The 13199-nt window shown below is 45.4% G+C and overlaps 3 protein-coding genes across 3 annotated transcripts; 1 reads left to right on the top strand and 2 right to left on the bottom strand.

Annotated features, from left to right (window-relative positions):
• Positions 1–696: 696 nt before the first annotated feature.
• LOC100834072 (probable LL-diaminopimelate aminotransferase, chloroplastic) lies at positions 697–2318 on the top strand. The gene is given in 7 exon segments (XM_024458970.1): positions 697–720; positions 912–965; positions 1158–1412; positions 1415–1486; positions 1641–1757; positions 1760–1849; positions 1923–2318. Coding segments are annotated over 7 exon segments (906 nt in total). The 3' UTR covers positions 2217–2318.
• A 1507-nt stretch (positions 2319–3825) lies between these two features.
• LOC100843905 (probable xyloglucan 6-xylosyltransferase 1) lies at positions 3826–5960 on the bottom strand. The gene has a single exon (XM_003558065.4). It carries the CDS (start codon positions 5442–5444, stop codon positions 4107–4109), a length of 1338 nt encoding a protein of 445 aa, XP_003558113.1. The 5' UTR covers positions 5445–5960; the 3' UTR covers positions 3826–4106.
• A 2793-nt stretch (positions 5961–8753) lies between these two features.
• Positions 8754–13182, bottom strand: LOC100843595 (programmed cell death protein 2). The gene is made up of 11 exons (XM_003558064.4): positions 12816–13182; positions 12635–12718; positions 12420–12553; positions 12231–12328; positions 11883–11971; positions 11658–11751; positions 11411–11568; positions 11262–11332; positions 10955–11069; positions 10052–10259; positions 8754–9238 (listed from the first exon to the last, which is right to left on the bottom strand). Exons 1-10 carry the CDS (start codon positions 13047–13049, stop codon positions 10092–10094), a joined length of 1245 nt encoding a protein of 414 aa, XP_003558112.2. The 5' UTR covers positions 13050–13182; the 3' UTR covers positions 8754–9238; positions 10052–10091.
• Between the last annotated feature and the right edge of the window lie 17 nt (positions 13183–13199).

Raw genomic sequence — 13199 nt, 5'->3', positions numbered from 1 at the left:
TGAAATGGACGTGTCCGCGCCGGCTGCGTCGCGCTTGCGGCAATATATATGATATCTCGCGTCGCGTCGTTACAATCACGTCCCGAATCCCAATCAAACGCTTCTTTATCCCGGACTCTGTTACAGTTTCACGCTCTGATCTTCCTTATGACCTTATCCCGGACTCAGCCCAGCAGGACCTCGTCGCGTGAAAAAAGAGGAAACGGGGGAAAGATGATCGGATGATCCTAATCTGTGGTAACGCCAGTGTGTAAATCAACACGAGTACTTTATCGTCTTGACCAAAGAAGGCCGACTAGCTGCCTGTGCTGTATTGCTGAATTTGCTGTACATCACCGGTGTAGTGCTTTGTCAAAGCGATGAATCTCTGATGGTACCGATAGTGGAGGAGGAAGTGGACGTGAACTGTGATCGGGACTTGCACTGTCGATCGCACGCACGTTCTATTTCTGCCCACACCGATTGACCACTTCATGCTGGGCCTCCCCTTGCCAGCCCGAGTAATGACTTGTGGTGACTTTGCATATCCTGTTCTGTTTACGTGCTGGATTATCAAAAAAATTTAGACATGCCAGAGGTCAAACAGATATAACGAACATGCACTTGCCAGCAAATTGTTTCCGAAAAAAAAAGGCCAGACCTTGGTGTGACCATATTAGGAGTTCCTTCTAAGTGCGCGTGGCGAAGCCATCCAACATGACCGAGTGTTTGGTTGATCAGGTGTGGTAATCGAAATAAGGTATCGCAGGCGAGACAAACCATCGGAGATTAAAACATGCGTTTTTTGTTGCGGCTAGGGCAGCAGCTACACGTACGCTCAACGATGTGGTTAGAAAAAAAAAAAGGAAGAAAACACACATGGGCCGGGCATTTCGCGCGCCCTTCGCTATTTGGGCTGGCCCGGGCCCTAGACATCCCCACCTGGATCTAATGTGAAGATTGCAGTCCAAGATCCATCATATCCCGTAATAATTTTTTGCAATTTATTTAACCCTCAGTGGTTTTCCCCTTACATATTCCTGATCTCAAATCTGTTATGTTCTTGTCTTGCCATCCTATTATTATGTGCACGATTACTTATCCTATTTTTATCTGTTGGAAAATTGATACTGTTTTCCTTTTTTTTTTTGATCGGGAACTGTTTTCCATTTTAACAGGCATACGTTGATTCAAGTGTTATCATGGGGCAGACTGGCTTATATCAGCAGGATGTTCAGAAGTATGGAAATATTGAATACTACATGAGATGCAGTCCTGAAAATGGATTCTTCCCTGATCTGTCAAGTGTCCCACGGACAGATATAATATTCTTTTGTTCACCCAACAATCCTACGGGTGCTGCTGCATCTAGGGACCAGCTAACACAATTAGTCAAATTTGCGAAGGACAATGGGTCCATAGTAGTCTATGATTCGATTCTGCTTACGCCATGTACATATCAGATGACAGCCCAAAATCCATCTTTGAAATTCCTGGAGCAAAGGAGGTAGGCTCTGCGTTCCAATTTAACTCCTCATCACTTTTTGGAAGTTTTAAGATTTTTCGTGACAAGTTTGGTGCCAGTTCTCTGAGAATTAACATGTTGTTTCCTCTGAATATGTCAAACTATACCAATGTCATCGTGGTTTATTGATGTGTAGGTTGCCATCGAGACAGCATCTTTCTCTAAATATGCTGGATTCACTGGTGTCCGTCTGGGTTGGACAGTGGTTCCTAAGGAGCTCCTTTTCTCTGATGGTCACCCAGTTGCTAAAGATTTTTCAACCGCATAGTCTGTACTTCCTTCAATGGTGCATCAACCCTTTCTCAAGCTGGTGGTTTAGGCTGCCTCTCTCCAGAGGGTCTGAAGGTAATGTTTCAGTGCTTTGAAATCTTTATGTGGCTCTTTGACATCGTTTCTTTTCATCCCTATTTCGGTGTAGGCTATGCAAGATGTTGTCGGATTCTACAAGGAGAATACTGATATCATCGTTGACACATTTACATCGCTTGGATTCAACGTCTATGGTGCCAAGAATGCTCCTTATGTGTGGGTGCACTTCCCTGGCCGTAATTCTTGGGATGTCTTTGCCGAGATACTTGAGAAGGCACATGTGGTTACCACTCCTGGCAGTGGATTTGGACCTGGCGGTGAAGGCGTTGTGAGGATTAGTGCATTTGGTCACAGGGAAAACATAATTGAAGCTGCGAGAAGATTGAAGCAGCTATACAAGTGAGCACCGGTTCAGCCTTGTATTCTCTCGCACTGGGGAAACCATATCAATAAGAACCCAGCAGCATTTGGAACGCAATATTTGCTCTTCAAGCTACCGGGAATGTTAGGACAGAAAGTAGGGTGCCATTTGCTCTTCTAGGTGTGAGTATGACAACTTAATGTCTGGAAATCATACCCTATTTGACCCAATTCTGCTCGTTTCTGCTGTCCTTGAGTGTTTCTGTCACGCTTGTATGTGCTGGTGGCTAAATGCCCAAATCAATTTAGTTTTGTTTCTTTGGCATGTGAAATGTTGTTATAATAATAGTACCACTCCCCTGATACTGCTCCAGTATCTACCGTAGTTGACTACCTAGAAGCTAGAGAAGAGAACTTATTGGGGCATGAGCACTAATTACCCCAGCATGGAGAGAAGCAAATCGTTGACCTGAGAGCATCAGGATTTTTTTCTAATTTAACTCGAAATTAGCTTGTGGTTGAACGTGTGGTGACAGAGGATACTGAAAATCCAAGCTCCAGATCCATAGCTGCCCTCGTGTTCACACAGAACATGCCAAAATCTTGCTAGCCCTCGCAGTATGCAGAACGAAACTCTACTACGACAGTTAGCCCAGGCACATCTTCAGGTACTGCACTTACCGGCAGCTAATGGTTCGACACAGCATTCAGCTCTAGTTTGCATATTACAGATGGAAGCATTGTCAAAAACCAGCGATCGGCTTTAGCAGCTTTGCAGATACACTAGCAACTAAAAAAACATAACGTTTCATCCACAAAGCATTTGCATTTATATGTTTCTTACTCGGCTTTCCGTTGCTAGAAAGCACGTCACCTACAAGGTTCCTCACAGTCGAAGAACACCTAGCCAAGGCAGCAGTTTTCATCAGGACAAGAAGAAACACCTAGCCAAGGCAGCAGTTTTCATCAGGACAAGAAGAAACACCTAGCCAAGGCAGCAGTTTTCATTACAGACCACAGGCATACAGTTGCCACAGAAAAAACGCTATCCTGATCCATCACACTTCCTCACAGCCTCAACCAGTCTCCACATCTTCGATCATACGCTGCCCAGGATGCCGCCTCTTGCAGCCCTAGACACCTCTCCTGCCACCTGTTCGAATAGTTGTGTTCACCACAAGGCATTGATTTGCAGTACAAAAGACCGTTAAGCCAACAATATGCCATATTTTGTAACCGCCAGATGCCAACTAACATATAAAAGTATCTAGCCCTAACAAGCAACCATCAGCCCTCAATTTGACAACAATTACAGGAATTAACGAGTTGATTGTATTGCACACAAGCCATACTAAGTGATTCGGATTGAAATGGAAAAGGATAATATAAGGACAAAGCAGGACAATACATAAACCAAAAGTTGCTTCCAGCTAGCCAGCTAGGTGTACCACAGAGGATTCAGGGTCACTGATATATGACAAAACAAGATATCCTGCAACCCAACTACCACCCATAGCAATGCAAAGAAGAAAGCAAAATAATTGGCTGAGAAAGACAACCATATCCTACCAAAGAATACACAATGACAAATAAGCACCTGAATGTACACGTATGAAACACGAAAATCCAAACCATTCAGCCAACAACCAAAAGTAGGAATTCTACAGATAAATTATATAGAGACTAGAGAGTAGTGACCAATTAACTGAAGAATTCCCTTCACTAACTCAATTTCTAGAAGTGTGAGACATCGATTATGCCAACAATAAACATAACATCATGCTCTAAAATCTCACAGTACAACATAGATATCCATCCCGTGATACCAACCCAAACTTTGTTTTCACCCTGAGTCTACAAAAAGAACTTATAAGATTTTGATCCAAGAGGATCTAGAACGAACCAACAAAATAAGTGGATTTTACTATAATTATCACGTAGTAGTCTTCATGGCCTTGAAGGATGGATGGAGCAACCCAAGATCATCTTTCACCTCAAGTGGGTTGCTGGTCTCGTTCCTGATTCTCTTGACCCTCCTGCTCGCAAGAGACTTGTGCTCAAACCCATACATTTGCAAGACCTGGTTATCTCCAAAATTGAAAGCACGGTCCATCTGCTTGAGGCATCTCTCAACGGGGTAATCCCCGAATTTCGAACACGGTTTGCACCCGACAAAGTGAGTGACCAGTGGCCACCGATGATCACCAAGCCCTGGCTTGTAATTCTCAAGCATCTCTTCATACCTGTCCACCAAGATCCCCCAATAGCCATGGAGATAGTATCCATTTTCAAGATACACCTTATTACCCCATTTCTCGCGCTGGGTAGCAAGGATATACACCATGGCCGACTGATCGTCGGCTTCAAAGACTGGCCGGTCCTTCAAGTGCTTGGTGAGCACTCTCCCAGCCTCAATACGGACAGGACCCTTCGGCCCCATCGGCGCCCAGGTATCAAGGAAATCAAGCGACCATTGGCAGTTGCGCACCAAGAAGCTACCCGTGTTAAGACCAATCCAGTTCTTGTCGTCGTAGACCATCTCATCCCAGCCGTGCATGACGAAGTTGTAGGGGCCGTACCGCTCCCATGGCAGCTCGAATGCCATGTCGGTGAACATGGCGTCGGAGTCCATCCACCAGAGGAATTCGACCTCCGGGTGCGCGAGGAGCAGCGCCCGGAGGAGCGGGAGCTTGGCCCAGAACCCAGCCATCTCGGCGTCGAGCAGCGCCATGTTGTAGAAGATTTCGAGGCCGTGGATGCGGCAGTAGTCCATCTTGTTCTTGATGGACTTGAGCAGGTAGTGGTCGCCGACGGGGTTCTCGCAGGGCTTGGGCGAGGACCCCGTGACTAGCATCACCCGCGGCTTGACGTCGTTGAGGAAGGGCGGGGACTCCGGGTGGCGGCGGTGCCAGGCGGCCCGCTGCTCGTCCCAGTCGGAGATCTTGGGGCCCAGGGTGTAGGGCGGGTCCCTGAGAGTCCTCGGCGGCGGGTCCGGCTCGTCATCCCGGTCGGCGACCTTCCCCGCGGCGGAGTTGGAGGCCCTGGACCTGGCGTCGTGGTGCTCGGCAAGCGCGCGCTGCGGGTGGGAGATGAAGCGGTGGCGGAGCTCGATGAGGTCCTGCTGCGGCGTGCCGAAGCGGCCGGCCCCGAGGGTGCCGCGGAGCACGACGACGGTGAGGAGGAGGCAGAGCACGGTGAGCTTGGCGTTCCGGGCGAACCGCTGGATCTCCCGCATCCGCCGCTCCCCCACCACCCGCTCCACCGCCCACATTTCTCGATTCCTCCCCTCGCCCGCTCCGATCGAACAAACCCTCCTCGCAACCAAACCAAACCAAACCAAATCCAACAAACCCAAAACAAAATGCAGGGATGAAGCCGCTGCGACGCGGCCGAGCAATGCGGCCGTGCGGGAGTGGAACGAGATGGAGGAGAGGAAGACGGGGAGGTTTTGGAAGTACGGACGGGGAAGGGGAATTAATAATGGAGCCGAGTGCGAGTGTGCGAGCACGCACGTTGTGGGGGGGCTCCTCGGGGAGGGGATTGCGGAGGCTGTCTGGAGCGATCGGGAGGTGAAGAAAATCTGGGGACGGGATCGAAATCGAATCAATCTGCCGCTGATGCTCGCCTTGGGGAAGGAGGAAGAAGGCGAGGAACGGAAGGAAGGAAGGGGAAGAATAGAGATGGCAGGACGCGGATTCGAGATGCGATGCTTCTGCTCCTTTTCCCCCTTGTCGCCTCGCTCCGCCGCCCGGTAATACGAATAATTAGTTTCCTAATCGTTGGGCCGAGACGAAGGTGGGGAAGGGTGGCCCGTGTTTCAGCGCCCTTTTTGGTGTGGTTTGTTGTGTACGCGTCTGGGTGGCAAGAGTATTAATGGGGCGCACGGTCAATCGACGTTTTCCCGTCCTGGCGCGGTGGAGCGTGAGACCGTGTTGCTCCATAACGGGTAGTCGGGGTTGGACATTGCAGCGTATGCAGTGACCGGGTTGTACTACTAGAGGCACCTGGTCCGTGAATCGGGTGGAAAGCGAAAAACGCCAAAAAGTGCGAGACACCCTAATTGCGGGTTGAATAATAAGGGTAAAAACGATGGAAATGTTGTTTTTAGCTAAAACAAATGGATGTTTTCCACGCTAGACGTGATGTTCAGAATAAAAGGATTGATTTATTAGGAGGGGCCAACATAAAAATATAAATCTTATATGGTGAAATTACAAAGGCTAAGCAGGAATTTAAGTAGAAATTCCAATTCTTAGGGGGTGCCAGGCCAGGGATGGCATGGTCCCTCCCTGGTGATGTTACAAGCTTGAATGCTTCATGATGATAGTCACATGTCATTCTTCTAAATTTGCACTCTCTTTCACATCGTAATGTGCGACAATTGCTGTGTAATTTAACTCAAGAAACTTTTATACGCTACTCGTATATTCATTTTTTACAAGACTAAGCCTTAGAAAGATTTGAAGAGATTTTCTCGATCCTATGAAACCACCTATATGTTTTTTTTTACACGAGTACCAGCCATAATCTGTTCAAATCATATAGAGTTCTGCAATACAATGTTCATTATGGAAAGCAATTTTCTGAAGAATTTACAAGCTATCATTGTCATCAGCATCAGTTGACCCCAATACAAAAGATCAAAGCTCCGCCCTACAGCGGCATACCACAATCTTACATGGGCATGTGGCGGCATGATGACAAGGCATAAAAAAAACATGAGGTGAAGTATGACTAGCAGCGAAAATAGAAGACTGGTGAAGCGGATGAAATAAGCAAACGGAACCGGTAGGAAGAAAAAAAAATCAAGGAAGAAGGAAAAAGAAAATTCCGCATACAGTGACAACAAAATTAGAATTGTGAACAAAGAGTATCTTACTCCAATCCATATTACTTGTCGAAATATTACATATATCAAGACGTTTTTTTAAACATATATACATTCATATTTGGACAAATTTGAGACGAGTAATATGGAGTTTAAAAACTTTCGGTAGGAGTAGTATATTTTTTTCGATTTAAAATTTCTCTAATCAGACAGACGCGTGGAGACCGTCCCACAGAAAACCGCAGCGAGAGCCAGACCCGTTAACCGGCGCTGCTGTCAAAACAGGGAGCGCCATCACTTCGCCAGTTGTAGCCAGCACCGACGCAGGGACCCGCAGCCTGCATGCACATGACACGGTGACTTTTTCCAACGTTTAAATCCGCGTCCCCATCCGGGCTCACCCTTCGCTGGAAACACCTCCTGTAGACTGTAGTCCCTACCCCTGACGTGCGGGACCAGGCATCGCTACGGTCCCAGACATCATTGTGTAACGTGTAAATTGGCTGCGTGGTTTTGGAGCAGGGCTTTTGTCGGTCGAGGCTTCACTGTTCTTCGATGGTGACGGCAATTAAGAGACCCCTGGTTAAATCACTAAAAATTAAGGTTCTGCACATGTGAGAGCCAAAACTGACGCCTACGAGTCAATTTCGTTACGCCTTTTAATGTGGGTAGGTGTGAGAGGCTTCAATTATATAATCCTCGAAGAATTTTTCAACCACGTGACATCACCTTGGACTACCCAAAAGTACAAGATTAGTCACACGGACACATGTACATAACGCGTTGCGAAATTTCACATGAAACTATTTGCATCCTTGCATTTCATGTAGAAATATTACGTCTTAAATTTGCACCGATACGTGCTGTGGTGCAGATCAGCAGATCCATTCTGCGAGTTCCTGACAGATCTCTGAGCTGATGGCCTGATTCCTCCTCCAGCGTTGATGTGGGGCACCATGGATCCCTGATCAGCGGTGATTACTGCAGGGATCCCATTATTGTAAGCGTCCGGCCGGTACCGGTCGTCGTCAACAAGGACGGCCTATTGCCGCCCAAAAACTTGCACGTATCTACGCAAAAAAGTTCATTTGTTTTGTTTCCTCTGGGCTCTGGCCGGCCACTTGGCTCGTGCCATGCCATCGCCACGGCAAGTCCTGTCAAAGAAATTTAAAAATGTACTAGTACATGGAGTGATGCACAGCGGAATGGAAAGATAAACAAGTGATGAGCGGCCGGTGGATCTTTCCAGCTGATGGATACTTGCCGTGCGTCGCCTGCTCGCCAAATGTAACAGCCCCCCTCCCCTCCGTGCATCGCATCATCATTACGCTACGCACCTAAAGCAGCAGCATCGCTTCTCATGCCTTCCTAGCACGCCGGCCATCGAATCAGCAAACATGGGCACGGCGCTTCCTACACACGACGTCCGCGTGCTCAATTTCCTCGATGCTTTGCCGGAAATGGCTTGTGCACATTGCCATGCCGCTTCGTTTCGAGTCTCAACGATCCATGTTGCCACTAAGTCGTGCAAGCAACGCCTCTGTTTTTTTACAGTTTTGGTCGAACGGACGTGCAACCACGAACCCAAACAACTTGGTGTTAGTACAGAAAGGAAGCATGTGTAGATATGAGCCACGGAAATTGCACATGGATACTAGATGCACCTCGTGCGCATGATTTTCACTAGCAATCCTGCGAGCCTACCAAATTGTGAGCAAGACACAAGGCAGAAAGTTGTAATTGCAAAAACGCTTTAAGACAAAATTGACTAATATAAACGTACTAATCAAAACATCAACTGCAAATATCACACCAGAGACTAGACTCTTTACATGTAAATATGAGTATACCTGGTCAATACTGAAATGGAAGCTATGTGTAATACTTTTTAAAGTTTGGATGTTCACAATTTGAGCAGAAACCAAAAATCAGACGATGTATCTTCCATATAAAAGAAAAGAAGGATCTAAACATAAAGGAGACACAAACTACTAAACTGAAGTTGGTGACCAACTATTTGTCTTCAGATGCTCTAAATGGGCCATAGTGGTTAAATCGATCAAAGCCAATGCAGCAAACACCAAGAATTGGGACCAATGCTGCTCAACACTGCACGACCAATTGACCTGAAGCACAGAAGTCACTGCCAATTTTAAAGTCTTAGGCAGCTAACGTAAATCTTGGCTTTGAACGCTGTCTTCAAGTTGAAATGCAAGTAGATAATCCTTCGGAAGTCTCTGGTAAAACAAGAGTCTCATATATGTTAGTACACGCCAATATCTTTTTTTTTAACACGGTGCACATGAACGCAGCCAAAGTACCATATGTATATTTTGGTCTGGCTAATAAGAACTGATCCATCATATTTGCCAGAGGGAGAGGGAACATCAGAGCTAATCAACAAGAACAGAGTACCGTATCATATGCATAAGATTCAGATTATTTTGTTTCTTGACTAAACTGTACTCCTACAAAGGAACAGGCCCATTAATTGCAGATGTATGCAATAAGCAAATGGTGCTCCAGTAATTAGCACAAATACATAGTAATAGGAGTTCAAATTGTAAACTACAGTGATGGACCTAAACATATGCACCTTTTAATACAAAAGCTTTTTCTTACTACACTAACCCACCATATAGGGCAAGGGCATTGTTTACGCCGCTTAATTTGACTTGTCATGAAGAAGTATTGGGAGGCTACGGACATTGGAGCCGGAGTTCTCCGGTCCTGAAGAACATTACCGCTAAGTATTGGTGCTCCAGTTGTTTAGCTAATAAGTGCATCAATGGGCCTAAGAAAGTTCCAACCAGTTAACACCCTATTTCCAAATTCTCTGGTACTGGGTGCATTCACTGAAAGTACTCATACTCTAATACAGTATAAGCTAATACATCATAGGAATCATGCCATCATGTGAACCTTTGCTTATTAGTGGATCCCACACAGACTTGAGGCCTTTTAGCAAAAAAAATATTTTTGAGGGAAGGCCTTTGAGCAATTAGAATAAGAATATAACAAGAGTTAAATTAAATGTAGAAGTTACAAACCTGAAGCAGCAAAGAACAGCCATCGGACAGGTAAACATTACTATGGCCGTGTGATTGTTGTAGGGTATAACTGCACCCATGCAAACTCTTCCTTGTAGCTAACATTTTGGTCACATGATCCTTTACATGTGTACACAACAATTGTTGCCCAATCAAGAGAATCTGGCTCATTTCTCACACCAAAGTAATAAAGCAATTGTGGCATTATCTGGAGATACAGTATACAGTGTAAGGATATGGTAGCACATGAGTGTGTACGCAAGGACATGAGCAAGGAAAGTTTAATGGTAAATATTCTTGGATTGGTGGGGCTTCACTGACAAAGCAGAACAAAGAAACAACAGTTACAAAGGTCCAATTCTTTGAACATTGTTCTCATGGGGGTTAAAAGTTTATACTATAGTATATAAAGAAGTCAATTCTATACATAACATAAGTCTAGCAGAAGCAATTTCATCTACAGTATCATTTTGGGTGGTTATGAGTTCCTGCTCGGACAGTTATTTGAAGTTGAAGGATGATATAAGCAGAACAAATGATAACTCGGACACAAACCATGTCAAGTATAGCCTGCCCCAGCTTGGCCGGGTGGTAAATTTAAACAGTCACTAGTGATAATGATAGTTAACTTCTGAAATCTGCCTTCTAAATTTTTATGGCAGTGATGGCTCATATACACAGACAGAATAGTTGCCCAACAGGACATTTTATATAGCAGATATACGTGAGCGAAATATTGGGCATGAAAAAAGTAGGGTCCTTGAGTATATTGTTTGTGTGGCTGTGAGATATTGACTAGAACTGCTATGCTAGGAGCCTAGAAGTTACCATGAAAAAAACAGGATTCTCGAGATAACTATTTGTGAGGATATGTGACACTGCATATAAACAAAATTGACAAACCTGAAATTCATAGCATAGTGGACCTTTACAGTAACTACATGAAGGGATATCAGCATTTGATGGACGCCCAGCTGATAAAGCCCACAGAGGCTTTGCATTTGATTCTCGGCAATATCTGCGTAATTTAGACAAATTACTCACCCACCCAATAACATAGTTTGTTGTGAATAAGTATGCAAGAGAACTGAAATAAGTTGATTACAAAATGATGTGAAACAATATTTGCAGTACAGCCATTTCCCCGAGCAGGCAAAAGGAATGAATACATCATCAAACATAGGAGAGAATTCAACCAAATAATGCCAACCTCAACGCTTGCCCTGGTGCTCTTGAGATTCGCTCTTGAAAATATGCCCAACATAGGTTGTCAGCATCAGCCTGCACAAAAATAGCAATGAATAAACAAAGCAATTGATATATTAGCAAAGGTTAAACAGAGAATGTAAGGGTAGAAACCTCGAACTGATCCATCCATGACTGCATCGAATCATCTGGTTTACCATGTTTTTGCATTACCAAAGACTTTGAGCTGTTTTCATCACAACTATCAGAATCCAAATCATCTTCAGGTTCAATTGTGATCTGATATTCCGGCCAACAAGTCCTCGCAGGAACTGCAAATAGATGAAAACTGTAAGGAAAAGAAATAAGCAATTCAAAAGTTATGAGCATAGATAAGCATTATCCATTCAAATACAATCACCTTTTCCTACAACTGGTAGAACAGAACTTGATGCTTCAGAAGAATTGATTATCTGTAGGCAGTCAGTTTTGTGACCAGAACGCCAATGCAGAGCCTGGCAAACAATGATACAGAATTGTTCAAAAAACAGGCCCACAGATATAAAGGGATGTTTGGCGGTATCCGAGTCAGCATAGAATAAACATACCCAATTTTAATAGGATGGGTTAGATGACATAAGAATACCTGATGCTTCTCACAACAATAGCGTGATTTCTTGCAGCTACCACAAATTTTATCGCCTTTCCATGTACCACACCAATGACAGACAGAAGCTGGTAACCAACAGTTGAGTAATTGAAGGTCAATATAATTACATGGAATACGGCCATCTATTAAAATAAACAGAATACAAAATATTTAGCCTATAAATGCTAGCACATCAAGATAAGAAATTCACCAGCATTTAGCCATCCCCACCAACCTTACTATCGACAGTTACATTGACAGCGCAATGTTTTTCAAGTAAAACAAGACAAGATCAGCATAAAAGAAACTGTAAGATGCTATGCAACAGAAGTAAAGGAAAACTACCTCCCGCACATAGTGGCATGTCAGAGTTAGTGTGGGTTGGAGGTTCACTTGAGTAAAACGTATTGCTACGAGGCAGCTGGCACCGGAAAACCTTCACACTGCAATCCAATGAGGCAGTCAAAATCAGCAGAATGGTTTATCGAGCTCTACTCTAGGTCTCTAGCACATCAGCCATGTGACTTGCTTCACCTTCTACAAGGATTGCCTTGGTTGTGCTTCCACTGTTCGTGCTGGTCTCGGAGCAAGCACGCCATCGACGGGCACATGAACATGAACAGGGTACGGTGAAATGTGGATGCATGTTCCTCAATCGGCGCATAAATCTACAAATAGTCCAACCCAGTTTGACACAAAGTTATCATCGAAACAACAAGCACAGTCGTAAGTAGGCACAAAGCGAGAACCTGGAGCACGAACTGCAGGGGCTCACCGCAGAAGCCACAGCAGCTGGAGTTTCCCGATGGCAACTTCATGGGATCCAACCATGCCTGGATAAAATCACAAAAACCTCACATTAAAACCTGCTTGAATCGCATACAAATTTTGACTGAGTGGCGCTTAATACGATCGTGCTATCGAACGCACCGGGATGCCGCCGGCCTTGCTTGGGAAGAGGTGGCGGAGGAGGAGGCCTGGATGTTTCGGCTTCTCTAAGAAACCAAGCATGACTTCCGCCTCTTCCTCCTCGTCATCGTCATCATAGTCCACGGCGGCCGCAGCGGGCAGGGGTTGGTGGGGCAGTTCGGGCTCGTCATCGTCTTCCTCGTCTAGGGAGGTGATGCGAAGACCACGTAGCTTGTCGGAGTTGGACTCCATCATCGGCGGCGGCGAGGAATGGAGGCGGCAGGAGTGGACAGATGCGTGATTTTCTGGTGGGGTTGGAGAAAGAGTAAAGAAAAATGAAACGGCCGTGGTTTGGGTGAAAACCCTAGCCTCTCTCGGTCCGGCTCAGCCGCGACTCGGGCGAAC

The sequence above is a fragment of the Brachypodium distachyon genome, chromosome 1 (genome assembly GCF_000005505.3).
Source record: "Brachypodium distachyon strain Bd21 chromosome 1, Brachypodium_distachyon_v3.0, whole genome shotgun sequence".
NCBI lineage: Eukaryota > Viridiplantae > Streptophyta > Magnoliopsida > Poales > Poaceae > Brachypodium > Brachypodium distachyon.
Note: the sequence above shows the minus strand (reverse complement) of the source record. Positions and strands in the feature narration are given on the sequence as shown.